This window comes from Phodopus roborovskii, unplaced genomic scaffold (genome assembly GCF_943737965.1).
Source record: "Phodopus roborovskii unplaced genomic scaffold, PHOROB, whole genome shotgun sequence".
In the NCBI taxonomy this organism is placed as follows: Eukaryota; Metazoa; Chordata; class Mammalia; order Rodentia; family Cricetidae; genus Phodopus; species Phodopus roborovskii.
Window position 1 is genome coordinate 2,168,444 of NW_026125264.1, and position 26,440 is coordinate 2,194,883.

Below are 26,440 nucleotides of genomic sequence, written 5' to 3' on the forward strand. Positions count from 1 at the left end.
CTGCACTGCAGGACAGGCCCACCCCAGGGCCTTTGCACTTCTCTACCCTGGCCACTACCTCTCTCCCTTTCAGGTCTCCATTCAGCTGTCACCTGCCCAGACAAGCTCCTGTGATTACCTTGGCTCAAATACCCACCCTCCCACCTGTCTCTTTATTGTCCCTTATTTTTCTGTTAATGCTGATTACCATTTGTGATGGCTTGTATTTGTTAGGGATCCATACAATAAGCATTCAGACTGTCTTGGTAATGTTCCACCCAGCACCTGTGCATGTGATATGTGTGTGTGTGTGTGTGTGTGTGTGTGTGTATACATGCATGCGTGCACATGTAAAAGTGTGGAGAGATGCTGGCTATCAAACTGGACACCTCCCACTGGCTAGATAAACGTCCTACCACTAAACCATACCCCAGCCACACAACTTCAGGATATTAAGTAAAAACTCCCTAAATATTTATTCTCTGAACAAATAAACAATGCTACAGACGAGGAAATTCATGTGTGTAGGGGAGGGGTATGCCTTGCCCAAAGTCAGTGTACACTTATTGGCATCTAAGCACCTAGGCCGAGACCTAATTTGATGCCTAGTTCCTTGCTGTGTGTAGCCGGGGGCTAGATTCCTGCCCTCTTTGGGCTCTGAGGTCCTCTCTTCCCTTCATGGGAACCATGATAAAAAACACAGTGGATGGCATCCATGGCATTTTTTCTGGAGAGGTAGGCTTTACCTGAATACCACAGCAAGCTATGGGTTGTGGGTCCCTGGCCTCTGCCTCCACCCTAAGCCTCACCCAGGCTGGCCCATTAATGGCTATCCTGCACTTTGAGACAGTTCCTGGCCATTAACAGTATTTGGAACAGCAATCCCAAGGAAATGTTTTTAAAACCCTGAATTGTCCTGGTGCACACACTGAATTATTAACCATCTAGCAGCCCCCCATTGTGTCTTGACAGTTTATTCCAACATGTACACTCTCATGAAAACCATGTACTCTGGGTTGGTAATGTGTGTTCCTGCCAAGCATTCCACCCCAACTGAGGTGTTTGACTGGGGAAATTCAGGAAACTTGAATCTTTAAGGAGCATCTGGGAAATTTACTGTGTTCTGAGGGACATATCCCAGGGGCACAATGCAGCCATGATTTCCAAAACTGCCCAGCTTGGGGCTTCTTAGGGATTTATTAGAAACTTGTCAGATAGGAGAGATTTGGTAGCTGCAGATTCCCTTTCCAGTTCCAGGGCAATCCACTCCTTCTCAGAGCTGCCTCCTAACAAGACTGCCCGTCAGTTTCCTGCCCCAGGCCTCAGTCTGTTGGGGACGTGGACAGAGTCCAGTGAACGCAAATTTAGACTCAGAAACAATAGCTTCCAGTTTGGGCAGTACTATATATACAGGTGTGTACAGACAGATGTAGGTAAGTGTCCCTTGGTCAGCCACGGTCCCCTCTGATCCATGCTTCCTCCTCTATAAAGGAAAAGCATCCAATTGTGGGGAGATTTTGGCATCAGAGTATATGGGTGGGACAAACAGACCTAACCCAGAGCCCACCCATGCAAACCTCAATCTCTATCAGACTCTGATGAGCTCAACAGACAAGGCCTGGATGCTGGAGAGGCTGTGCAAAAAAAGAAGACTGAAAGATTGGGAGGTGGTAGTGTTGAGATAGCATCTCCAATGGGGATTCAGGGATAGAAGGTTTTATTCCCCTCTTCTAGAAACCAAGAAGATGCTGTCCCCCTGGAGACTGTGGGAGTTAGTGTATACAGGTCAAGGACACTAGTCTGTCCCCCATTATGCAGATGGTCTATCTGACAGGGAATCATCTGACCAAGGGCTCCTGGTGTTGAGAAGAGATAGCCTTGATGGAACTGGGACCTTTCCATGAGGGCTCTGAGTCCTCTTGAAGCCACAGGAAGGTTCTAAGTAGAAGAAGTAGCTTTCGAGGCTGCTGTGGCTGCTAGAGGGAGCTGGCAGGCCAGGCACAATGTTGATAGTCCAGTGTGGCAGGCACATCAGGACCAAAACAGCCAGGGACTGTTCTAGAAGAAAACCTGTCTGAGCCACTGCTTTGCCCAGAGCCCTGAGAAAGTTTGCGCATCTCCCTTGGGACAAGCTTCAAGAGCCACAGGCTGAGACCAACTGTCTTACCTCCCCAGCCTCTGGCTCTAGGCTTCTCGGGACTCCCTCCTATGTCCTTGAATATGGCAGGTGTGTGCTAGCCTGGGTAGACCATTGCCCAAGTCCTCTGCCTGGACACCCAAAGGTTTCTCTTCCCTGCCTCCAGATTCCTTCCAGGCTCTACTTCCTCCCAGAGACAATATATTTCACCCTAGCCTCCACCTTCTGGCTCCTGCTTCTGATTCCATCTGCCCATCCTCCCATCTATTGTTTGGTTCACTCAGTCAACAAGCACTCACCGTGCCTAACTGTGGGTCTACCCTTATACTAGCTTCCAGGGATCTAGTGAGGAACGAGACAGACAGAGCCCAGGCTTGCACAGGTCCACACAGCAAGGGGACAGATGGTGTCAGCCACCCACACATGCCTGTGCCATTTCAGGAATGCTGTAAAGGTGTGGGTGGCATAAGGGTGTACATGGTGGGGGTCTGGTCCAGGCTGGGGTCCTGAGGATTTCCTTGAGGAATGGGCTCCTGAGCTGAAGTTGGAGTGAACATTTCAGGAAGGTGTGGTTATGAAGCTTGACTGGGTGGAGGAATAGCATGCCAAGCCTCTAGATGTGTGGCATGGCCTGGCTGATTAGTGGCAGAGCCAGAAGAGATGGGGATGGTGGAAGATGAGGCTCATGGACTCTATTTTGAGAGACTGGATGAAAGGAAAGAGTTTCATAGGAAACTGAGGCAAGTGGGGGGGAGTGAGGGCAAATTTTAAAAACGTACTTGCTTTTGTTTTATGTGTATGGGTGTTGTGCCTGCATGTATTTCTGTGTAGAATACCCACGGGGGCCAGAAGAGGGCATTGGATCCCCTGGTACTGGAGTTATATGCAGTTGTGAGCTGTCAAGCGGGTGCTGGGAACTGAACCTGTGTCCTCTGCAAGAGCAGTCAGTGCTCTTAACAGCTAAGCCATCTTTCTAGCCCCATAATTTATATCCCAAGTCTTTATCAGAGAGTGACCTGGGTGGGTATCAGGGGCTCATTAGGGTTGGCACTTTCAGCTCAATGAGGCTGGACCATTGTCCCAAGAGACCCAGGGCAGCTCAAGGCTCAGCAGCAGAAGGATCATATTGGTACCAGAGAGCCTTGTGCCTCCTACTTCAGGCCTTTTGGCAAGAATCTTAAAAGCTATGCTCAGTCCTTGCAGATCCCCAAGGAGGCCCTGCATCTGGGAGGGGACTAGTGTCTGGTTTTACAAGTCTTTCCTTGAAGATATTCCATCAGGTCCCTACTTACCCATCCCACAGCTACAGGAGAGACTGGCTGGGGACATGCATCTGTGATGTTCCAAGGGCCCGGGATGCTGAATCATGCTCACAGTACCTCCTTTAGTGTGAAGCTGGGCTGTGGCTGAAGCTTGTCCCTTTAAAGAGGACTTGAGCCTTCTTGCCTAGCCCACAGTCCCTGAGGAATAGAACTGGGCATGCCTGGTGTATTCCCTGACTTAGACAGAATGGCTTCAACTTACTAGGCCAGTCTGGGAGCCCCACCATGCTGAGTAGAGCTCAGAACAGGAGAGAGGGTGCCAAGATCCCACACTAAGCAATATGACCTGACTGTGCAATCCCTGAGCTGGGGTGACCAGTATTCTGTTTGCTAGACCCTGAGGAGTACTAACTGTGACCATCCATCACAGCCAAAGCCATCCCAAACCAGGCAGGCAGCCTTCTGTGTGAGGTACAGCAGTCTCAGGCACCAGGGCCTTCTCCTCATGGGACATAGCTGTGTGACCTTGAGTGTCCCCTAATCTCTGAGTGTTCTTTCTTCAACTGTGCCTAGAGGGCGTGGCCCCTGCCCTGCCCATCTCAGGCCAGTGGGAAGTTCAGGGAGGTGCTGGCACTAGAAGGGACTAGAGTCTATATTGTCTGGTTCAGGCCATGTGCACTAGCAGTAGCAGATGTCCCTGGGCCTCTGGATGGGCAGACTCAGGGCCGGGCTCCCCTGATTCACTCCACCCAGGGCCTGGCAGAGCATGTGGCGTGGATGCGTCAACACATCTGTGCAGAGCCGAGGAGTCAGGATTTCTCTTGGCTTTCAAAGAGGCCATCTTTTAGGGCAAGGACTCAGAAAAGGAGTTCGAGTCCAGACTGGATTTCTCACCAACAGAGAAAGATAGGAAGATGGCTTCCTTGCCCCAGGTCTCTAGAATCTCTGTGCCAAAGTAGTGAGAAAGAGTGCAGACAGCCTCTTCCTTGCAGTTAAAGGGAAAGGATCAACAAAAGATTGCCAGGGTTGCGCCTGCCTGGATTGCTCTGAGAGGGAGGCAGGTGGGAGGAGAGGAAAGAAGTTGCTGGGAGGAGGGGGCAGTGCCATGGGGAAGAATCAGGAAGCTTAGGGGTGACCTTGGGGACTGTACTGGTTTTTGTCTCACATCTGGGCCTGCTGGGACAGCAGAGACTTCAGAAGCTCAGTGCCTGCCTATGAGTTCATCTGTGGGTGTGAAGCTCGGGCTCACAAACCCCTCTGCCAGCTCCCAGTACAAATCATATGATGCAGACCAATGCCCAGCAGCTTGGGGTGTGCAAGCTATCCAAGGGGCCAGATTGGAGGCACACATCCTATGTCCCACACAGAACTGGGTCCTCTATGCATAGAGCCTGACGGGTCTGCACGTCATCCAGTAAGCAAACCGAGCAAACCAGGATGGCAGTGGGCAGTGCCTGATAGCCTCAGGCTCCAGGGAACTTCTGGGACCAGGAACTGAATGCAGGACTTCTCCCCAGAGGGAGGACACACAGATGCACAGGAGAGTTATCAGAGCCCTCCTCCCCCATGGCAGCAGGCTCACTGCCCACACTCTGGTGCCCAAGGCCACAGTGTCTGTCCTGCTCACAGTGTCTTCAGGGTCCTGTGGCCAGGCCTGCTCATTGTGCAAAGACCAAGGAGGTTCTATCCGACTCCTCCAAGGCCCAGAGTACGGACCTGATGCCTGCTGCTGCACCGGGTGGGCAAGGGTCCGAGCCAATTCCGGGCATCAGCTCCCTCACTCGGCGGCATTGCCATAATTATCCAGCCATCCCCTTCAAGTGTACGGCAACCATAGCAACAGACAGATGTTCTGTCCCAGCCATGGTCCACAGCAAGGCAGGAGCCAAGCACAAAACTTAACCCCTTCCAGCTCAGACCAGCAAAGGCAAGACAGAATGTGGGGTGGGGATTTGGAGGCCCAGAGACCCCAGACTCCGTGCCCAACTTTGCTGGTCTGTCAGATGGGAACAGGGAAGTCCCGAGGAGTCATTCATTTCTCACACATTCTCTCCTGTTTGTTTCCTCCTCCTTTCTTACTCTCGTCTTCCTTCTCTCTAGAACTGAGCTTGGGGGTAGAGGTCATATTGAGCATGGGTCTGCCTGTGCCCTGAGAATAAAACAGTTAAAGAGCACTGGATTCTGTCAGGTGAGCTGAGCTGGGCCCTGACTGACATTCTCATTTGCTGTGAGACCTGAAGTCAGTGACTTATCCTCTCTGAACGTCAATTGCTGCCTCTATATCCGGAGGGTTCGATTCTCGGGTTCCACAAATGTTTACTGCTTATCTGTTGTATGCCAGGTCCTATACAAGGCCCTGGGGGAGATTCTTGGGAACAAGATTGTGCAGGCACTTATATCCCAAAGGGGTCAGAGCACCTTAAACAGGGAGCCAACAACCATGAGGGGGATCATTTTTTGTTAAGGGCCTTGTGATGGAGAGCAAGGCCTCGAGACAGGCATGTGTGATAGGTAGGGAGGGAAAGGCTTTGAGGAAGTGACCTTTGAGCCGCTGGCTGCCCAAACCTGAAGACAATGGACAAGAGTCTCTGACACAGGGATTAATCAGGGTAAAGGTCCCTTGGAGAGAAGGGGTAGCCATGGCTGGCTGTAAGTAGAGGGGACCTGAGGGGCTACAGGGAAGCTGGAGAGGGAAGGATTCTGGGTTTCTAGTGAGCCAACCCTGGGAAGGTTCTAAGTGGTGTAACTGGCCAAGACCTCACCGTGTGTCTCTGTGTCCTTGACTGGTGACATCCCAGCCAGTCTGTGTGACTATAAAATTGGACATCCTCCGATGGCAATGGCCCTGCTCAAAGGACAAGGGAAGGAAGCCATCCCCTACTTGTTACTGGGCTTTGCCCCAAAGGCTCAGGGCTCAGCCCACACATAGCCCAGCAGGGCCCCACCCTGGTTAGCTATTAATGAGGAAAGTCATGGGGCCCCTGGGGCGAGAAGTCTTGAGTCTCTGGCCCCACATCCCAGCAGCCCCAGGTTTGGTTTGACCTGGGACACTTCCTTGTTTTGTGGCGCTTAGCTTCCTGTAGCCTCAGTTTACTCTGCAGGGAAAAGGCTCAAGCTATTTCCCACCCTGGCTCTGCCCACTCTGGCCTCCTTAGAACAGCTCAACTGCCACCATTCCTGCTGCTTTCTGAATAGTCCAGGCCAAGCCAGACATCAGGGCCTTTGCACTGACTGCCTCCTGTACCAGAACATTCCTCGCTTGAACAAGCCGCTGGGCCTCTGCCACGCCACCTCCTTGGAGAGGCTCTGTGATCGCTCTGCTAACACTGCCCTGCCTGCTGTGGGTCTCCTCTGCTCTGCAAGCAAGGATTCCATTCTTCTCTAAAACCAAGATTTCCTCGGCCTGGCACTGTCCTCGGTGCTGGGGACAGAACAGAGGACAGAATGAACAGCCCCTGCCTGCTCTTCTTGCAGGGTACGTGCTAGTGGAGGAGACAGACAAGACAGAGAGGGGTGGGGCTGGTAGCCAAGGGCAGTGAGGCAGAACTGTAGCAGGGCAGAAAGAAGCCTGGGAGGAATTCCTGCCCTCCCTCCAGTGTGCCTGGGAAGACGGTCACAGGTTTCTTTCTTTGCTTGATTCTTGGCACCCTGAACGTAGCGAGAGTCTGGGGTTGCTGTTGCTGTGAATTGGGGTCATCACAGGATCTCATGCTGGCCCAGGAACTCCTCATAGAGGTGGTGAAACAGCTGGAAGGAAGGGCTCCCCTACCACTGAGGGACTGGGCACCTGGCGTCCTGAGGACTCCGGAACCATGGATCACAGAGGGCAGGAGACTGGGTGAAGTTTCAGAGAGCCAGGAGCTGGCCCATGGGTGATGTGAGGGATGATGGCGACACCCTGAGACCTGCCCCTCTGCTGAACGGCCTTGGCCCTAGGCACTAGCTAATGGGCCCCAAGTCCCATAATGGGCCAGAACACACAGAGGCTCCTGTGCTCCCGGGAAGGACTAACCACCAACATTATGTGTAAAATAAAGTGTTTGGATGTCTGAGGGCTACTGCAAGTATCCAGGAAGACTCAGCAGGTGAAGGGAGTATGGCAAAGCTGAAGAGGCACCGAGAAGGAATGGGCCTTGGAGCTTGAGGGAGCTCGGGATGTCAGTAGCAACACAGGAAACTCGAGCTGCCAGGGGGAAGGCACACAGAAAGGAAGAGAGGAGCATTACAAACTCAAGGCCCAGGTAGCCAGCTAGCCACAGTCCTCACTTCATAGACCCAAACCCGCAGCCCAGAGATGTCGCTTCTTCTGCCCAGGGTCACACAGCCAAGCAATAAGGGTGAGTCCCCTCAGATCTCCTACATCTGCTTGTCACAGGTGGACCTGCAGGGATGGCTAGATTAGTCAGTTCACAGATCAGGCTAGTGCCAAGTTGTTAAGCTGTCAGGGATGAGGCAGTGGGAGATGACAGGCCTCTTGTTTCCTCCCATGGCTGGGAGCCTATAGAGGAGCTGCCTTTAGATACTGAGTCCCGCCTGTCAGGTGAAAGGCTCTCCCCATCTGTGAGGACAGACTGACCACAGCAAACTTCCAAGTGAGTGCATGATAACCCTTCCCACCTCCAGAGTGTCCACAGGGCACTGGAACCTACAAGAGGGGAAGGCGGGCCTGGAGCTCTCAGAGCTATGTGGGCCCTCAGCTCTGAGTTGGTTCCCTGCCTTGAAGTCTCCTACAGATAAGGACAGGGACCACAGGGAAGGAGTGTCCTGAGACCCTTTCCTGCCCATCGGCATCAGAAGCTGCCCTCTGTTGTTAGTGTAGGGATTGCTCTGAAGACACACCCTAACCTCAGCTCCCTCAGAGCAGATGGCATGTCTGTTCCCTGGTTTAGGAAGTCAAGAAGGCTGGGCACCCTCCCTGCGTGGACTTAATGTGTTGTGGGCAAGTGGCCTAACCTTTTGGAAGCCTGGATGATATCTGGACCCCTGCAGATAGTTGGCATAAACCTTCCTCAGAGCTTTCTGACTTTGGTAGGTAAGGAGTCCCCAGCTACACCGGAGAAGCTTTCTGCTTCTAAAGCTAGGCTCCTACCAGAGCAGGGGCTGGAGAAAGCAGCCCCACTCAGGCACCCTCTGGGGAGCCTGGGGTGATGTTTTGTGTGATGCTTATCTCATTGACCTGGAACAGAGAAGCTGTACATCTCACTTCCAAGTGCTTCCATTTTGAAAAGGAATAACCTTGGGCCAGGGAAACATGACCCCTACCCTTGGTACCCTCCTCTTACCACAAATCCAGGCTGACCCCTAGGGGCAGGGACTGGCTGCTTTGAGGACATCTGTCACTGTCTGCCCTCATGTTGCCTATTGGGGCCCAGTGTGGGACACTTCCTGTATGTCAGGTCCCTAAGCTGTGCCTTAAAGACACCGTGAAGACCCAAAAGGGATCTCAGCTCTGCTTGTGGAAGACACATGAAGAGAAAGGGAGAGAGGTTTGGAGGATCTGGGAATCCTGGGAGGGAGAGTCTCTTTCTGCCTAGAGACTAGGGGGCTCCCTGGAGGAGGATATGGGAGCTTCAACTTCCGAGTCTGCTCTCTGCATCTTCCTGGGCCCCAGTGAGGCAGCAATCACATTAGGAACTTCACAGATAAGGGAACAAAGGCTCAGTAAGCTGAAGCGATATGGCCAGGGCAGAGCCTCTCCCCATCCCAAGCACTACAATCCCCAGGCCCAGGAGGCAATGCTGTCCACATCCCCTGGCCTCTCTAGGAGGCCCACGTGGTCCTCTGGCTGGGCCTCCCCAGCACCCACTTTCACTTCCCAAAATGCAGACTTATTTTCAATCCTGCTGACTTCCTTTGTCACTGAGGGCTGGACGACAGCAGAATGGAGTTGGACTTTCCCAATGCCTGTCTCTCACCACCCAGAAGTGCGGGTCTGCCCCCTCCACTGCCCCCTCCTCATCTGTGTTCCTGCCGCTAGCCTTCTCTTAGCCCTGACCACATGCTGCTCTGAGTTGCTCCCTGCCCATCCCGACCCACTCAGCCAGGAAGGATTGTGGGAGGCTGGGCCTGGGGTCCAGGGCCTGCCTCGCTGTATCCTGGACTTGTGACTTCATGTCAATTCCCCTGAACCTCCAGTTCCTTTAGAGAGGAGACTCAACAGCCCTCCTCCAGCTGCTAGGAGAACCCTCAGGGTTTCAGTGGAGACGAGCAGCATGGAGTAACCAACAGTACCCACCACAGCAGGCACTGATCTGAGCCTGAGTGTTTCAATGACTTTTGTTCTCAAGAAGCTAAAATCCTTTGGGGTGTGTGAGTCGAGAAAACCAGAATGAATATGTCAACTAAATAAGATTTTAGAAAGCAACGAGGAATTTTCCAGAGAGATTTGTATGATGCATGGGGTGGGGAAGTGGGGGGGGGATGGGGGAGTGGAGGAGTGGAGGGGGATGGAACCCAGAGCTTAGTGCGTTCTAGGCAGGTGCTGTTCTGTCGAGCCACACCTCCACCCCAGGCTTGCCATCTTAAGTGAGGAAGTAAGGGAAGCCCCTGAGAAGATGATAGTGGCTGGCTGGCACGCAGGTATGACAGAACACTGACCTTGCAGCCGCCTACGGAAGCGCATGCCAAGCAGAGGATGCCATGTGCAAATGCCTAGAGGCAGGAGGGCCATAGAGCTGTGCTGTGATGTAGGCCATGAGGATGAGAGGCTGGGGACAAAGACCACGCAGGGCAGGAGACCAGAGCATGAAAGCCCCAAGGACTGAAAGGGGAGGGGGGTCTTTATTTGAAGAAGGTGGGGAGACACAGAGGACTTTGGAGCAGGGAGCTGGTGGCGGGATTCATTTTGGTGGTCTCCTTCAGGATAGAGTGAGTCACTGTGGGGCCAGTCGTGGGTCAGAAGAGACAAGAGAAGCAGACGCTACTGTCCTGGGGCTTCAAACAGAGGTAGCCCTGGAATGGGGAGACAGAGTCAAAAGCATTGTGGGTGGATCTGCTGCTGTCAAGGCAGGGTCAAGCATGACTGAGGCTTCAGTCAAGGGGCAGACGGCCTTAGCTGTGCCCAGTGATATGGAAGGCCTGGGCCAAACAGGCTCTAGGTAGGATACATCTTACCAAGATGCCCAATATTCTCTGGGTCAACAGGGGGCAAGTGAGTGTGGAAGTGAGGAGAAACGACCATGCCTTTGCCAAGGCTCTGAACTTCCTTCCATCTTCCCGAGCAGCACCCTTCTGTGTGTGTGTGTGTGTGTGTGTGTGTGTGTGTGGTCCTGACCAATCTCAAGCTTCCATACTGTCTCTGTTTCTTGTGCTGAGTTTACAGGCATGCACCGGCACTGGGTTAGCCAGACTGTGTCCAGACCTTTCCAAACCAATGGTTTCAAATGACTCTGGCCCAGAGTGTAACCCACTAACCTAGCCTGGTCTCAGCCTCCCTTCTCTCTGGCCTTCTTTTCTTTGTGCCAACCACAGGCCCTTTGCACTTACCAGGCTGGACTTTGATGTGTCTGCTCCCAATTCAGTGGTCCCAAATGTAACACACTCTTTTACTTTGGCTGTCTGCCCATCTGCAAGAAGGGCTTAGTCCCCTTGATTCCAAAATCCCCCCAGCTTCGGGCTCGGGGATTCCTAGATACCTTATCTTCTTTGCTTCTTTCTTACCTGGTGGGATCTGGGGTAAAGTGCCTGATATTTCCTCTCTGCGGTCCCACCTGCCTTCAGGGGTCTCCCACAGTCCTGCTGGATATGCAGAATGTAGGTCCTCGTACTGGCACCTGGAGAGTAAGGATTCCAGTAGACCAGGGTGACCTGTGGTGAGCCCCTGCCCTGCTCTGATCTTGCTTCCATAACTCATGTTTGTTGGGTGGTCTGGCCCCCTTAGAGCCTGGCGAGCATCTGTCTCTAAAAGGCACATGGTGTGACTGACAAGCAGGACCAGCTGGGGCCAGCCAGGAAGAGGAGATCCACTTGCACTTCTCCAGCTCCCCGGGCTCATTTGCCTCAATGGCAGGCGGCCACCCCTCTCTGGGCCAACACCTCTGTGCTCCTTAGCGCCTGGACCGTTCAGAGCCAGGTGACCATAGGAGCCACTCTGAGTGCCACATCTTTTGACGGTCACAGCATATGGATCACAGGCTTCTACACTAGGGAGCTGGCTTAGTCAAATGGCCTGGCTCACACATGGAGGGTTCAAAAACCATACTTCAGCCCAGGATGACCTTGAACTTGGGATCCCCTTTCCTCAGCCTCTGGAGTGCTGGGACTCTGGGTATGTGCCACCTCATCCAAGGAACACTGGATTCTTTAAAGTGCCCTTCACACTCCTGTCTAGTAGGCCCAGGGACATGAGGTCAAGAGCTGGCAGTCCTTGGCCTTGGTGCAGGATGAAGAGCCTGTTGCTCCTGTTTCTGGCTGGGTGGGCAGGATAGTGCCTGCGTGTGGATTCTGGCTACTCCCTGCTCTCAGTGCTGTGTTCTGATGACTTGCTGGCCCGGATTTCTTCTGTCTCACCGATGAGGAAACAGAGGCCAAGGGTGAAAGAGACAAAGCAGGACATACATACAGTGAGTGGCAGGGCTGGGGCTCAAACCTAGGCCCTGTCTCCATCTGCTACCCAGACCTTTAGGGCATTTCCCGCTAGGGCCTCAGTGGGATGTAATTGGAAGCCAGAGGCCCTTGGGTCAAAGGCAAGGACCTTCTTTAGCCCCTAGGAGTCAAGAATTACACCTGGCTGCCAGTGTTCATCTGTGTCTCACTTTCCACCCTGGTCAACCGACCTTCCCCTCCTGGAGCCCTGCACGACCCTGCTGTAGCCAGTTGTATGGCTTCCCTCCCACCAGCGCACCCAAAAACAGAACTGATGTGTGTGTCCTGCAGTTCTGGGACTCTGTCAAGCCCCAAGACATGCCAGGAAGCTCCGAGGCAGTGGAGGGGCGGGAGACTTCATACAAAACAACCTGCCCATCATGGCTCCACCTTCTGAAGGAACCCATCTCTCTTTTCTCCCTGAACTATGTGGACACAGAGGATTCTCAGCAGCCTCTCCTCTGCCCCAAGGCCGGGTCCCCTCTGCTCTCTGCACAGGTACTGAAAGGGAGTGCTTAGTGAGCAGAGCGACCCTGCATGGCCTCCAAAGGTCAGGAGGTCATCCACCCGTGGGCTCTCCAGCTGCTTGCTGGTCATCTGCCCAGTTGCTGATAGTGGGGACATGGCTGGAACCAGGCAGAGTCAGCCCTTGCTCTCAAATGCACAGGAAGAGATCATAAACCCAGACGTCATGTGAAGGCTTCGGTGGCTGGGGCCAGGGGCTCTGTGGGAGTGACCCTAGGGAGTCCGGGGGCTTCTGCAGGGAGTGATGATGGAACTGAGAGCTGCAAGGATGGGTGGGAGGCAATTAGATGGACTTGAGGTATGAGAAAGGGACAGCTTGTGCAAAGGCCCGAAGGTAGGAGGAAGCTGAGAAATTCCAGCAAAGGAGGCTCAGCAGATCTGAAATCTTAGGAGACAGCAGAGGTGAGTGGTCAGTAAAGGGTTTTCCAGACCAAGAGAGAAGCAGCCTTGGCAACCTTCCAAATGTCTCATGACACAGATAGAGAAACTGAGACGATTGGGCTAGGGATATGGCCAGGTTGAGAATAAGTCAGGAAGAGACCCAGGATTAGCCCCAAAGCTTCTTGATTGTCCAGGCCTTTTTGCCCCACGAGTGGCCTGAGAAGAGGGACAGTTGGCCTTAGCAAAATACCTGCCTGAGCCAGGGTCCTGGGTAAACACATGTCACTGATGGGTCCCTGGGCCCAAAACCAAGGCAAACCTAGGGAGGCTGTTTGGCTGCCGTCTCCAGCCTTACCAGACCATCTCATCCCAAGCTTCTGTGGCGAAGTAGAAACAGTCCATCCGTGGACATACAAAGGCAAGAAGGGATGACGGATGTAGTCACAGCCTCCTGATTCCCACTGTGGGGCTCTACTTAGAACACACATGACCCAGGTCATAGCCATCTGGCAAGGTTGTGAGTGGTCCTTCCTGCTAACTGAACTCTGCCAAACCGATACACTTCCATTTTCCTGGCTGGGGATGTGGGGAAGCACTGTGATGTACTTCATAGTGACCGACTCTCCATCTGGAAGGTGAATTGTGAGGTACAAGGCTCAGAGACACCTCCCAATGGCAGCCTGGAGTGAGGCTGTGGGTGTGTGAGGCGGTGGGGTGGTGAAGGCAGCTCTCCAGAGACGTTGTCCTTCTAGGCAGCCAAGGACAAACCCTTCCTGAGAGGCAACTGTCCAGGGGCCCGGCAGCAGCAAGCTCCAGCAGAGAGCCCAAGGCCTCAGATCCCCTGTGGTCTCCTTTCTATGTTTCAGCTCAAAACAAAACAAAACAAACAAATAAAACAAAACTGTGTTCAGAGAGCTGGGGTGAGATACAGGGAGAGGCCCCTAAGCTAAACAACAGAGAGAGCCTCTTCGGATCAGGGAGGAGGCCATCTGCTGCCTCGGATTGAGCAGACTCAGGGAGGAAACCCACCTGAATTAGACTGCTTATTTTAAATCATGCTAGGATTGGAATTCAGGGCCTTGCTGCATCTAAGGCTGGCAGTTTTGTCTCGAGGGACCATCACTCTTCTATGGGACCAAGAACCTGTGTGCTTAGTATTGCCTGAGAAGGCCAGGGTCACAGTGAGGCTGGCATACATTTGTTGAAGGCCTACTGTGTGTCAGACAATCTACCAAGTGCTTTCCCCTCTACCACTCTAAGAGTCAGTTAAGGTCATGCAGTTGGTCTGAGGTAGTACAGGGCTTGAGTGCAGAAGGCTGGCTATAGAGCCCTCACTCTTAATATCTGAAGGGTAGGCTTTGAGGGGTTTCAAGAGAAAACCCTGGTTGAGAGGGAGGGTGGTTGGATCTAGGACCTAGATTTTCTGTCAGTTGTCTGCCTTTTCTGGGCCTCAATTTCCCTTCTTCTGAGATGGAGACGTTGGGAAAGATGACCTCAAGCTGGGCTGGGGGCGAGGCCAGCTTTGACTTTCTCCTCTTCCAGATCTGAAGTGGAAGCAGACCTTGGCTAACTAGGGAATTGACCAGCTAACCTATCTAACCTTGAGGGGTATGACCTCAGTTTGAGCATCTCATCTGTCAGGCACTCCATGGAGACCTGTGTATGTATGTATGTATGTATGTATGTATGTATGTATGTATGTATGTATTTGGTTTTTCTAAACATGGCTTCTCTGTGGAACGTTGGAGCCTGTCCTGGAACTAGCTCTGTAGACCAGGCTGGCCTTGAACTTACAGAGATCCTCCTGCCTCTGCATCGCGAGTACTGGGATTAAAGGCCTGTGCTACCAACGCCCAGCTTGGAGACCTATTTATTAGCAGGAAGGAAACTCACAAGAAATGATGCTGTGCTGAGGAAGGCAGGAAGCTGAGCATAAGCCACTAGCCACACTGTGTGCTTCTTGCTGTGAAGGAGATTGGTTGGGGTGCTTGGTGCCTGGAGGCCTTCGGAAGTGCTTCATCCTTCCTGGGGGATCGTGGAAGCATAACAGATTCAGTGACAGGTAAACAGGGTCCTGAAGGATGCACAGGAGTTCTCTCCTAATGAGGGAAGCAGTCTCTATAAACCATAGTCAGGAGAATAGCTCACTGTGTAGGCAACACGGAGTGGGGATAATGAAAGGCCTTGAATGTCAAGGAGTTTGGACTTGGTCCTGGTGTTCTGGAATACAACAGAGGTCATATTTGGCAAAGAGACTCTGGGGGTTGGAATGAAGGGAAAACTGTTTAGTCATATAGGACAGGCCCCTGGGCTTTGTGGCTCTGAGACACGGCTTTCAAGTGGCAAGAGACCCAGCCCCCAAGAGATGGAGGGATATAAGAAGGGCTTCAGGCACGGCTGAACCCAGGGTGCTGTCAGCAGTCACTTGGGACTGGGAGTTTCAATGGCCAAGCTCAGGTCCACCTTGCCTCATCTGCACCTGTGGAAAGATGGAGAAAGAAGGACATGGGATGCAGGGTAGGGCAGGAGGGTGACACAGGTCACCGAGCACAGAAGTGCTGACATGTGACTGGACGATAGTCCTCGTCCAGCTCCCCTTGAATCCACAACTGAAGTGGGTTCCTTGAGGAATCAGGCCCGGAAGCAAGGCCTAAGCCAAGGGCACAAAACCAGGGAGATGGTGTGAGTTCAGTGATAAGGGGACCTTGGAGAATATGGAGACATCCTGCTTAGAGTGAGCCCAGCAGACCCATGGACTGATTATGGAGAGTAGACAGAGGTGAAGCTGGAGCTGCACACTGGACCACATTGGAGGCCACATCCCAACAACCTACTAGATATCCCCTTCAAGTCTCCAAGTTTGAGGGGAAAAAAATGGCTCATTGCTCAACCATCTCCATGGCTCCGCATACCCCAGAGGTTCTCAACCTGTGGGCTGCAACTCCTTTGAGGTCAAAGGACCCCTTCACAGAGGTCACATATCAGATATGCTGCATAACAGATATTTACACTACAATTCATAACAGTTGCAAAATTACAGTTATGAAGTAGCAATAAAATAACTTTATGGTTAGGGGGTCACCACAACATGAGGAATTGCATTAAAGGGTTGCAGTCTTAGGAAGGTTGAGAACCACTGCCATAGCCCATTCAAGAACCATGACCTCCACTTGAGAATGACTCCATTCCAAGTCATAACCTGGCTCAATGGCACCATTGCTCTGTCTACTTCCCTGTCAGAAACACCCTGCTCCCTCCACTCACCCTCAAGGGACCAAGAGGCCATCCGTGGAATGGGCAGACTCTACTTTGAACACACAGGTTTTCTCTCCCCCCAATACCCCCTTTCCCTGCCCCTTCCTTTTCCTCCTCCTTCCTCTCCACCCCACCCCAGGATGGCCTCAAACTAATGACGCTCCTCTTGAAAGCCAGGATCATCGGATGAGCCAGCAGGCTGTCATGGAGCTCTTTCTTTGGGGGGTCATATGTTCCACAGCCTTTAGCCAGCTATGCCAAATAAACTTGGGCTTTGGAGCCAGGCAGTTCTGGGTTTGAATTCTCCTGCAGCCTACTTGGCTGTGTGATGTTCTGCACAGCATTTAGTGTCCAAGGTGGTACTTTGTGACCTATTATAAGCAGAGCCACATATGACACAAAGTTCCGGGCATGCCCTGGGTGGCTCTCAGTAGTTGTTCAATTGCACTCATCCTACCTGATGTGACTTAGGCAAGCAGGGACTTAGGCAAGAGGGTGTGGAGGAAGGGGCTCACCAGGCAGTTTTTCTGTGCCAAGCTCCCCTCCTCAGACTTTTGTGGGTGAGACAGGGGGAACCCTAGGGCACTACCCCATCCTGTGAAGCTGACCTGGCATGCCACTAGGTGCCGGAGTCCAGCATCAATAAATTACTGGTGAGTTCAGGTGACGGGACAGATCCAGTGTCAGCTTCCTTTGTGTCCTATAGGAAGCCTCCAGGCCCCCTTCCTTAGCCTCCCCCATTGAGGGCTCCATCTGTTACCTTGATGGCACACTCATCTGCCCCATGTTGGGATGACATCTCACAAAAGCTTCTGCCAAGCCGGCACTGGCTCCATCCTACAGATGAGGAAACTGAGGCTCCATGAAAGGGGAGTGATTTTCTGGCTTTGCCTCTCCGTTGCATCAGAAGTCTCAATTACAAGACAGGTGCACTGTGTGTGCATACACATTTACTGTTTCCTTACTGCTTCATTCCTTCTTGGGAGCTTGAGACAAAATGCTCACAGTGTAGCTCAGGCTAGCCTCAAACTCAAGGTTGTCCTTCTTAGGCTCCCAAGGGCTGGGATTACAGGTGCTTGGTGCCCTACTGGCTGTCTCCATTCACTCCTTCACTGTTTGTGAACATTAGAGATTACAGTAGACAGGAGCACACATCCCAGTGGGTGAGGTGCCTATGAGTGAAGTAACAGGCTTCACAGTGGAAGGCAGCCCAAGCCAGGCAGGGGATGGAGTGGCTGGGGTGGGGGGGACTTTTCAAAGGGGCAGAGCAGGTTCCTCCAGGGAAGTGATATTTAAACGAAACTCCTGAACTAGTTAGTTTTGGTACTGTTGTAAGTTTTTACTTCTAGAAAGGTAGCTGTTGGTCTGTGACAGTGGTTGGAGCTCGTCCCACCTGACTGTGCATCCATAGAGGATGCAGCCCAGGTCTCTACAGACGTGGAGCCCTAACCGTTTTTTCTCCTGTTCCTTACCCTGAGGACTTCCATCTTAGTGACTCGGGTTTCCCAGGCATTTTCATCCCAGATCTCCTGCCCCACTGATGGTCTTGGAGTATGAAATCTCGATCTACTAGGCTCAGCCTGGGAATGTAGTTTAGTAAGTAGAGTGTTAGCATGCAGATTGCTCTGGGTTTGAACCCTGGCATCCCATAAACTAGATGTGGTTGCACATACCTATCATTCTAGCACTTGGAAAGTGGAGTCAGGAAGAGGTTCAAGTTCACCTCCAGATACACAGTGAGTTCGAGGCCAGCTTGAGACCTTGTGTCCAAAACAAAAAACAAAACAAAACAAAACAAAAAAATGCAGCTTAGTGTCAAGAAGGCTCACTTAGTACTGATTTCCCACATCCAGGAGCGGTTTGACACACAGAGAATGCTAGAACAAATCTCCAAATGAAGGGTTGGTGGACACAATAAGAGCAGGAGTTAGTATTTATCAATTGTTCATTTGCATGCAGCAATGTGAGCTGGGGACTATCATTCAATATACCCATTTTACCGGCATTCAAAACTGAGCCTACAGATAAGGGACTGATTTTACCAAGAGCAGTGTTAGGAGAATGACAACTGTTGATGGTATGACGAGAACAGTGTGGTAGTAAATACTGTAGATTTCAGTCTGACTTCATTCATTCATGCATGCATTGCATCCAATAATTATTTGTTAAGCCACAACCCTTATCCTGGGTACTAGTAGATAGAGAGTGTTACACTTGCAATTGTGGGCTCAGAGTCAACACTCTGGAAAGGCCAGTGGTCTATCGGTGACCAGAAACACTTGAGTCAACTGAGGAGTGAGAAACTCGGGTGGCTGGGCAAACTGGCAGGGAGATACTAAGGTGAAAGTAGCAAGGTAGAGTGGTGCCGGCCTGGTGCTAGCTCCCCCAGCCCTCTGAGGAGTGGGCCTCTGTAAGGGCCTGCCTCACTTGGCTCATACCCCAAGCCTGGAGCTTCCCAGGACAGTGTTATGGGCCACATGACCATTGACTGTATATATTCCTGAGGTCCTGGACCCAGCAGAGCTCAATGGCAGGCAGGAGATCCAGGTTAGACAAAGCCAGGTGTTCTGTGGAGTAGCTTGTGTCCTTTTTTGAGGTTCCATTTACCTGTCATCTGAGCTCAGTGACCTCATTCATTGCTGGCGCTACTGGAAGGGGCTGTAAGCCTGGGGTTTGGACACCTGGATCAATGATTAAAACAAACAAACCAGGGGCAGGGGTGAAAGAGATGACTCAGCATTTAAGAGCATTTGCTACTCTTTCAGAGAATGTGGGTTCAGTTCTCAGCACACACTGGGGCTTTCAACCTTCTGTAACTCCAGTTCCAGGGGATCTAGTACCCTCTTCTGGCCTTTTACAGGCATTACATGGACCTGGTACAAATACATACATACAGACAAACCTCTCATACATACAATAAAAATAAATGCACCTTAAAAAGCAACAACAGGGCATTTCATTAGTCTTTGACTCATGGGCTTCCTTGGTCTTGACAGGTGTCTGGAAGGGATGAAAGAAGGGAGGGGTTGCCCCAGGGCAATGGTGTGGGGAGGGGTCCCAACCCTTCATTGTCTGGGACAGGATGCCACTGATAGGAACAGGGATCTTTTCCCACCACAGTTGGATGGGCATGGGTGACAGAAGGCCATCCTCATCCCAGGACTCAGCCATCTCCCATCTCTTCTCAGCACATCTTAGGACAAGAGGCTGGATGTGCTTGGTGTTGGAGAGCTGCTCCTGTGGAGAAGCCCAGTATTCTGACCACAACTGTAGTCTTGAAGCTACCTTCCTCCCCTCACTTTCTGTGTACCCCAGTCTCCAACTAGCTCCTATGAATCTAGGATACAACCCAAAGTCTTCCCCCCTCCCTGGACCTCAATACTCCTGCCTTCTGGGCATAGGGGCACATCCATTTAATCCCAGCACTCAGGAGGTAGAGGGAGAAGCAGAGGTGTGTAGATCCCTGTGAGTTTAAGACCAGCCTGATCTAATAGGAAGTTCCAGACCAGCCAGGACTATACAGTTAGACCACCTTAAGAAATAGAAGACAAACAAGACTCCTGCTTTCCACCCCTCTGTATTCATCAATTCCAGCTTCTAAAAGAGAGTAAGTACATCTTTCTTGCCAAGAGCTTTATGAAAATGTTGTGGGTTTTGGTTGATTGTTTTTGAGACAGGGTCTCTCTATGTAGCCATGGCTGTTCTGGAACTCTGTTTCCTGTTGATATTGTTATTTTAATTTTAAAGACAGGGTCTTTCTAGATAGCGCTGGCTGTCCTGGAACTCATTTTGTAGACTAGGCTGTTCTAGAACTCACAGAGATCCTTCTGTCTCTGCCTCCCGAGTGCTGGGATTAAGGGCGTAGGCACCAACGCCCGGTTTACATTGATATTTCTGTTCCAGGCAGGGCAGTGAAACGTGCCATATGGAGGTCAGAGAACAACTTGGAAGAGTTGGTTCTCTCTGTTGACCATGTGGGAGCTGGGGATTGAACTCAGGTCTTCCAGATAGTGGCGAGTACCTTTACCAGCTGGCTGAGCCATCTTGCTGGTTCCACCTCACTATAGGGCTTTTACCTTTGCTGTTCCCTCTTCCTGGAAGGCTCTTTGCTCAGCTCTTAGTATGGCTGGCTCCAGGGCACCTGCCATTTAAGGCACCTCTCCAAACCTACCTCCTCAGAGGGGCCTGCCTAACCCCTAGGAATAGCAGTCACTTCCTGCATTATATACTTCCATAGTGCACTGTTTCCATCATGGCCCCTTTCCTGCAATTGCAATGACTGACAGCTAGTTTGCTTGAAGGCCGTTCACCCCACCCATTGAGGATTTTCAGGAGAGTGGGGCCTTGAAAAGCCCATGATCATGTTCCCACCAATGTTTGCTGAATGAATGAAACACCAAAAAATGTATCAGTGAAACTCATTCCCACCACTTTAATACTTGAAGAAGAAGGCATTTATTGGGCACCTCACATAGCAGATACCCTCCCATCTAGTATCATCTTGAGTGTTTCTATACATGCCACATTGCATATCCCACAGATAATAAAGTTGGGGTCACCCAGCAAAGGTGGAAGCTGTTGGGCAGAACCTGGGAGTATGGAGCATGCTACTGCAGTCCCAAGTGCATTTAATTCCTAGTCTGTCTGTCTGCACAAGGCTCACCAGACATACTAGACCTCAGTCTAGGACTGACAATTGGGAATTTGGGGTCTGAAAATCAGACCCTAAACTGCTGGAGAGGGGGTCTGACTTACTGGTTATCAAGTGGGTTCAGATAAGGACCCCACCACCTTCAGCACCCCCCCCAACTCAGTGTTCATGAGCACTGCCAGGCAGAACACTTTGGCTCTCAGAAAGGGAGCCAGCTGGAGGAACGCCTGCACGCTGGGAAAATCAGGCAGAAGCTCCCAGACCTCAGGGATGGTCATCTTTTGCTAGAACATCTCTTCCACAGAGTCCCAGTGGAGTCCAAGCTATCTTGAAGCTCACTATACTATGGAAACTGATCTAGAACTCAATCTTTCTGTCTCCTTTACCACCACACCCAGCTTCCAGTGGCCACCTCTTTAAAGTGGGTATGATGGCACAGATCCAAAAAAGAAGATCCTGGGAAGAGGAAAAGTGAGTGTGGCGTTGTTACTGTATATAAAGTAACATGGAAATGTAAATTATCTAAAAATAATCGATGTGACATGCAGAGAGGTTGGAACTTGGAAGACCCCTTAGCTTCTTCCAGCATCTATTGGCACCTACTGTGTGCCAGCTGCTGTGCCAGGGCTGGGAAATTCAGGCATGAGTCAGATAGGGCCCTGAGCATCCGAGTGCTCTGATTGGAGGGGTGGGAGGAGTGAGCTCCCACCTGAGAGAGGAAGGCCTGTCTGTGTGTGAAATTGTAACGGGTGCCAGCCAGAACTAAGCAGAAACCCATTCCTCCTTCCTCATGACCTTGAGCAGATCAGGTCCAACTCTCCAAACCCCAGAACCTTCTTGAAGATGGGGGTGCCTTTACAGCTGCCAGGGCCTGGCACCCAATGGTCACAACCACTCTGGTATGGGTATCTAGTAGTTCTTGGGCAAAAAATTATCCTGTTCTGGGATTCAACTCCTGAGATGATATATGCCTGTAAGAGTGGCCTGGGAACATGGGGGTGTCCCCCAGGGGGCAGCAGAAAGGACAGTGCGGTAATTTTTTATGCCCTGAGAAGAAAGGAAGATAGAAATCCTGGAGAATTGGCTTGAACCTTTATTTATGCTTGTAATTTCATGGGGGAGGGAAGAAATTCTATACTGGTCAGATCTGCTCAGGTGTGTGTGTGTGTGGGGGGGGATGTGAAGTCACTTAAGTTTATTCACCAAGGGATTCTAGGCCAAGGTGCACCCGGGAAGGTCAGGCTTCCCAGCATGGGTTTGTGGGTGTGTCAAGGTCTTCAGAGGCACAGTGAGGTTGGCACCAGTGAGGCCACAGGACAAGGTGACTTCTGTAGGGCCCCGGGCTGCCCACCCCCACCCCCACCCCCCATTAAGGCAGGGGCGGCCAATCTTTGTGTAATTCAGATGAGGCGGAAAGAAAGGAAGTTTGGGGGCCTGAAGGGTGGCGGCTTGGGGTTCTCCAGAGGGAACACTCCGGTGCTGGCACCCGGCTGACACTGACACCGGAGAGGTCAGGCCAATTCCGGAAGGGAGAGAGGGAGGGAGAAGAGCCTGCCTCATACCTCCCGGATTGGTCTACCTCGGCTAGGACGACTCGACCCAGGAGGCCCGGGACGCGGGTCGCTGGGCTAGGGTCTGTGCCCTACTCCCCGCGGGACAGCCAGCCCGTCCCGGCAGAGCGCGGCCTTCTAGGCTGTGGGCCGGGGCAGCCAGATGGAACCTAGTCCTTAGCTGGGTACTGCGCGCCTGCGGCTGCTGCCCTCCCGGCCGCTGCGGGTGCGGCGGCCCCCGCGCCCCCAGGGGCCGGGCCGGGCGGGGCTGGGCTGGGCGCGCGGGCGCGGGAGGGAGGGGGGCGGGCGGCGGCGCAGGCTGCGCCGCTCTAACAGGTGGGATCCCGCGGCGTGGTGGAGGCGGGCGCGGGAGGAGGAGGAAGAGCAGCGGCAGCGGGAGCCCGAGCCCGAGCAGGAGCAGGAGCAGGATGAGCCGCGCAAGCTGACAGCCACCGCTGCCGCCCGCGCCCAGGCTCGGTCTCGCTCCCCGCGCCCGGGGCCGCTCCCCGCCTCCCGCCTCCCTGGCCGCCCGCGGGGCGGCCCGCCCCCTCTGCACCTCCGGGCCCGGAGCTGCCTCCATCGCTCCTGCATCCCGGCCGGGGGGGAGGAGGAGGCGGAGCAGGAGGCGAGCCGGAGCCGCCGCCGCCGCCGCCAACGCCGCCGCCGCCCGAGCAGGACAGAGCGCGCCGCAGCCCCGCGCGTCCGGCCGCCGCCCGCGCCCATCCAGCAGCCGCGCCGAAGCCACACCGCGGGACAGCCCCGGCTGCGGCGCGCCCCTGCCCAGCCCGGCCCGGCCCAGCCCAGTCCCAGCACCGGGCGGCCCGGTGGCCGGCCCGCCCCCGAGGGCGCCGGGCGCGGCGAGAGGATGCCGAAGCCGACGCTGCTGCTGCGCGGGGGCTGGGAGCGCGAGCGCAGCCCCGGGGACTCGGAGCTGGGCCGCCAGTTCCGGGACTGGTGCCTGCGCACCTACGGCGACTCGGCCAAAACCAAGACAGTGACACGCAGCAAATACCAGCGGATCGCCGAGGTCCTGCAGGGCGGCGGCGGGACCGGCGCGGGCAGCGGCCCGGCGGCGGGCGAGAAAGGCAAGTTCCAGTTCTGGGTGCGCTCCAAGGGCTTCCGCCTGGGCAGCGGCCGGGAACCCAAGATGGGCCAAGTGGTGTATGTGCCGGTCAAGACGGGCTCGGTGAGTGCGCGCGCGGCGGCCGCGGGCCAGTCCCGCGGCAGGGCTCAGGGCGGGCGGGGGCGGGGTGGGGGTGTGGATGTGTGTCCGAATGGTGTGTTTTTGGGGTTGTCGGTGTGTTTAGCCCACCCGGGGCGCGCGCGTCCCTGATCACCAGCCCTTCCTGGCCCGCCTGGGCAGCGCTCCGGGTTTGGGGTGTCCCTGCCCCCCTCTGCGCTGCTGCCCGGGCCGTGGCCGTGACGGGCGGGCTGTCCCGGGCTGCTCACCCCAGCGTGTTCTGTCCTCTCGTCCCCTCCCCCCACCCCCCCACCCTCCAGCAGGCGGCTGCTCCAGAGCTCCAGCTTCCCCCCTCCAGCCCCGGGGCCGCCTGTCCCGGGCGCCTCGCGCTCCCGCCCCCGGGCCGGCTGGGCGGTGTGTGTGTGTGGTGTGTGTGTGGTGTGTGTGGTGTGTGTGTGTGTGTGTGTAAGGTGGTGCTGCGGGGGTGGCGAGGCAGGGGCAGCGGCGGGACGGATAGTCCGCTGGGCCTCCACGCACCAGGGGAGGGGGCCAGCTCTGGCACTGTCGCCCCGACCCCACCCGGCGCTAGCCCGGGGAGGGGCAGCCGGAGCCGCAGCCTGGCGCAGGAGCAGCCTCCCAAGGGTGGGTGGGGCGTCCCTGCCGCCCCCCGGGCCCCGCGCTCCCCCCACCACGGGACAGGGGCGGCATGACCTATCCATCCCCTCCCCTCCCCCGTCCCCCGGGCCGCCCCGGGTGGCGCTGGGGAGGGGGCGGGTAATCGCAACCCTGGGGAAGAAGGAGGCCAGTGGCCGGGCGGGGGCGTCCCCTTCGGCCCGGGGCGCCCGGGAGAGGGCGTGCGGTTTGGGCCCCGCGGCTCCCCCCGCCGGGACCTCATTGTTCTGCAGAGGGTGGGGGCTGGGGGGGGCGGCTGCTCTCGGGGCGCTGCTGAGCTTTGAACTTTCCGTCGCCCAGACCTTCGGGTAGTCTGTTCTGTCCCTGGCCCGGGCCGGCCGGGCCAGCCTAGCTTTCCTCCCCGCCGCCCCTCCCTGGCCTCGCCCGGCCGGAGCGCTAGAGCCCGGCCGCCCCGCGCCGGCCTCCCTCCTCCCTGCTCCCCCGCTCCCCCCTCCGCGCTCCTCCCCCGTCCGGCGCGCCCGCCCCGCGCTCAGCCCTGTCCCCGGCCGGAGCGGGCTCTTCACACACAATTGATTCGGTCGTTACGAAAAGTGCACTTGTCCCCTCCCCCTCCCCCTCCGGCGGCCGCCCGGGCCGGGCCCGCGGGGTGAGGGGACCGCCAGGGAGGGAGGCGGGAGGCAGGGAGCGGAGCCCGAGGCGCCTCCCCCTCGCGCCCAGGGGACGGGGCTGCAGGCCGCGGGGAGTGGGAGCCGCGAGCGCGGAGGGCGGGCGGCCCATCTGCGAGGAGCGCTGATAACCGCGCCGCTGCCGCTGAGGCCGCCAGCAGCCCATCTGCGCCGCTGCCGCCTCCGGCCGGACGGGGAACAGGGGGCAGGGCCGACGGGCGCGCCCACCGGCTTCCCGGAGCGGGAGGCTGAGCCGTGTCCCTGCGGCGCGGGTCACAGAGCCCCCAGCGTAAATAGGCACTCGCCCCCAAACCCAGGGAGTCTGGGTCATTGTCCCCTGCTCCGATGGGCCAAGGATCCTCCCTCAACCAAATTACTGTCCATTTGCCCTTACGGGGCAGGTGAGCTGTCACCTCCCACAAGCACGCTAGGTCAGCCCATCCCACCCTGCCAGTTTGGGACTTCCTCTTGGTTCTCCCCATCCTGAACAAGCCCTCCCTCCCCCAGGGCAGCCATCCACTAGACTGTTAGTTAGACCCTTGCCTTCAGCCTTCAGGGCTTCCCAGGTCAGTCCCCACCTCATCTTTCTCCTGGCTACCCTTCCCAGAAGCCTAGAGTCTTGCCCCGACTCTAGGTAAGATCACCAGTCCACCCACTGCCGGAGTTCAGGGGCAATGCTCCCACACCTGGCAGCTGGTTTGCTGGCTCTCTGTGGGTCACCCACTCCCCTAGGGAGTGGGGACCATGAGGCAGTTTGTCCATCCCTTTATTCCACACAGCTGTCACGGCAGGGCACCCATTCCCATCCACTACCAGAAGCTGGTGCTAGGCTTGGGCTCATGTCCCACCTGAGCTAGCTAGCTAGCTAGCTGCTTCAGCTCTTTCCTGAAGCCCACTCTGCCTCTCTTGCCTGCCTTTTACAGCAGGGACCTGACAAGCCTCCACCTTGGCTCTAAACCAATAATAAACCTTCCCCCAGGGGACCACCTGCCTGGGAGGCAGAGAAACAGGACCCAGACCTCCCTGCCCAGGCTGCCAGGAGGATGACAAACACAACAGGCATGCCCTCCTGTGACAGCCTGCCCCTCCAGTTCCCCCATGCCTGCTTGCCTAGCTTACTTGTCCCCAGAGAACCTGTTAGTTACCTGCCACATGCCTAGCCAACCAGAGCCAGCCACCAGAGATGTCCAGAGTGAGCCACCCCATCTCCAAGTATCTTCTTCCTGGGGTGCCATTACCATTTTTCCATTTCCATTTTCCTTTTCGATGACCTAAGGAGCAGACCCTGCTGGGAATTCTGAGGCAGCCTTGGCCTCTTCCTAAGAGGGACTGAATGGGAGCTTTTTTGAAAAATGTAAAGGTCATCCCACTGCCTTTACTGATCCACACATATACATGTGTGCAGCACATACACACAGACATGTGCACACATGAACAGGGAAAGTAAAGTTGCCATTGCTTCTGTTGTCAGTGGGGAAGATTCTTTAGTTTGTCTTGGGTGGGTTCTTGTGAAGGTCATTGGGCCGTAAACCTTTGTCTATGATATTTATTTGGTGTCTCCAGGCCTTGGGGGTAGGCCCTGGGCCATTGAGATGAGCACTCATCTCAATGAGTGGGTGAGTGGGTGAGTGACTTTTCC

At 54.6% G+C, this 26,440-nt stretch overlaps 1 protein-coding gene across 1 annotated transcript in view; it reads left to right on the plus strand.

The window, feature by feature from the left end:
* The first annotated feature begins 22,931 nt into the window (after positions 1–22,931).
* Nol4l (nucleolar protein 4 like) overlaps positions 22,932–26,440 on the plus strand; it is a 114,642-nt gene continuing 111,133 nt past the window's right edge. Inside the window, exon 1 of the mRNA XM_051193033.1 lies at positions 22,932–23,509. Within this exon, the coding sequence (XP_051048990.1) occupies positions 23,189–23,509 (321 nt within the window). The 5' untranslated portion in view covers positions 22,932–23,188. The remainder of the gene's footprint in view (positions 23,510–26,440) is intronic.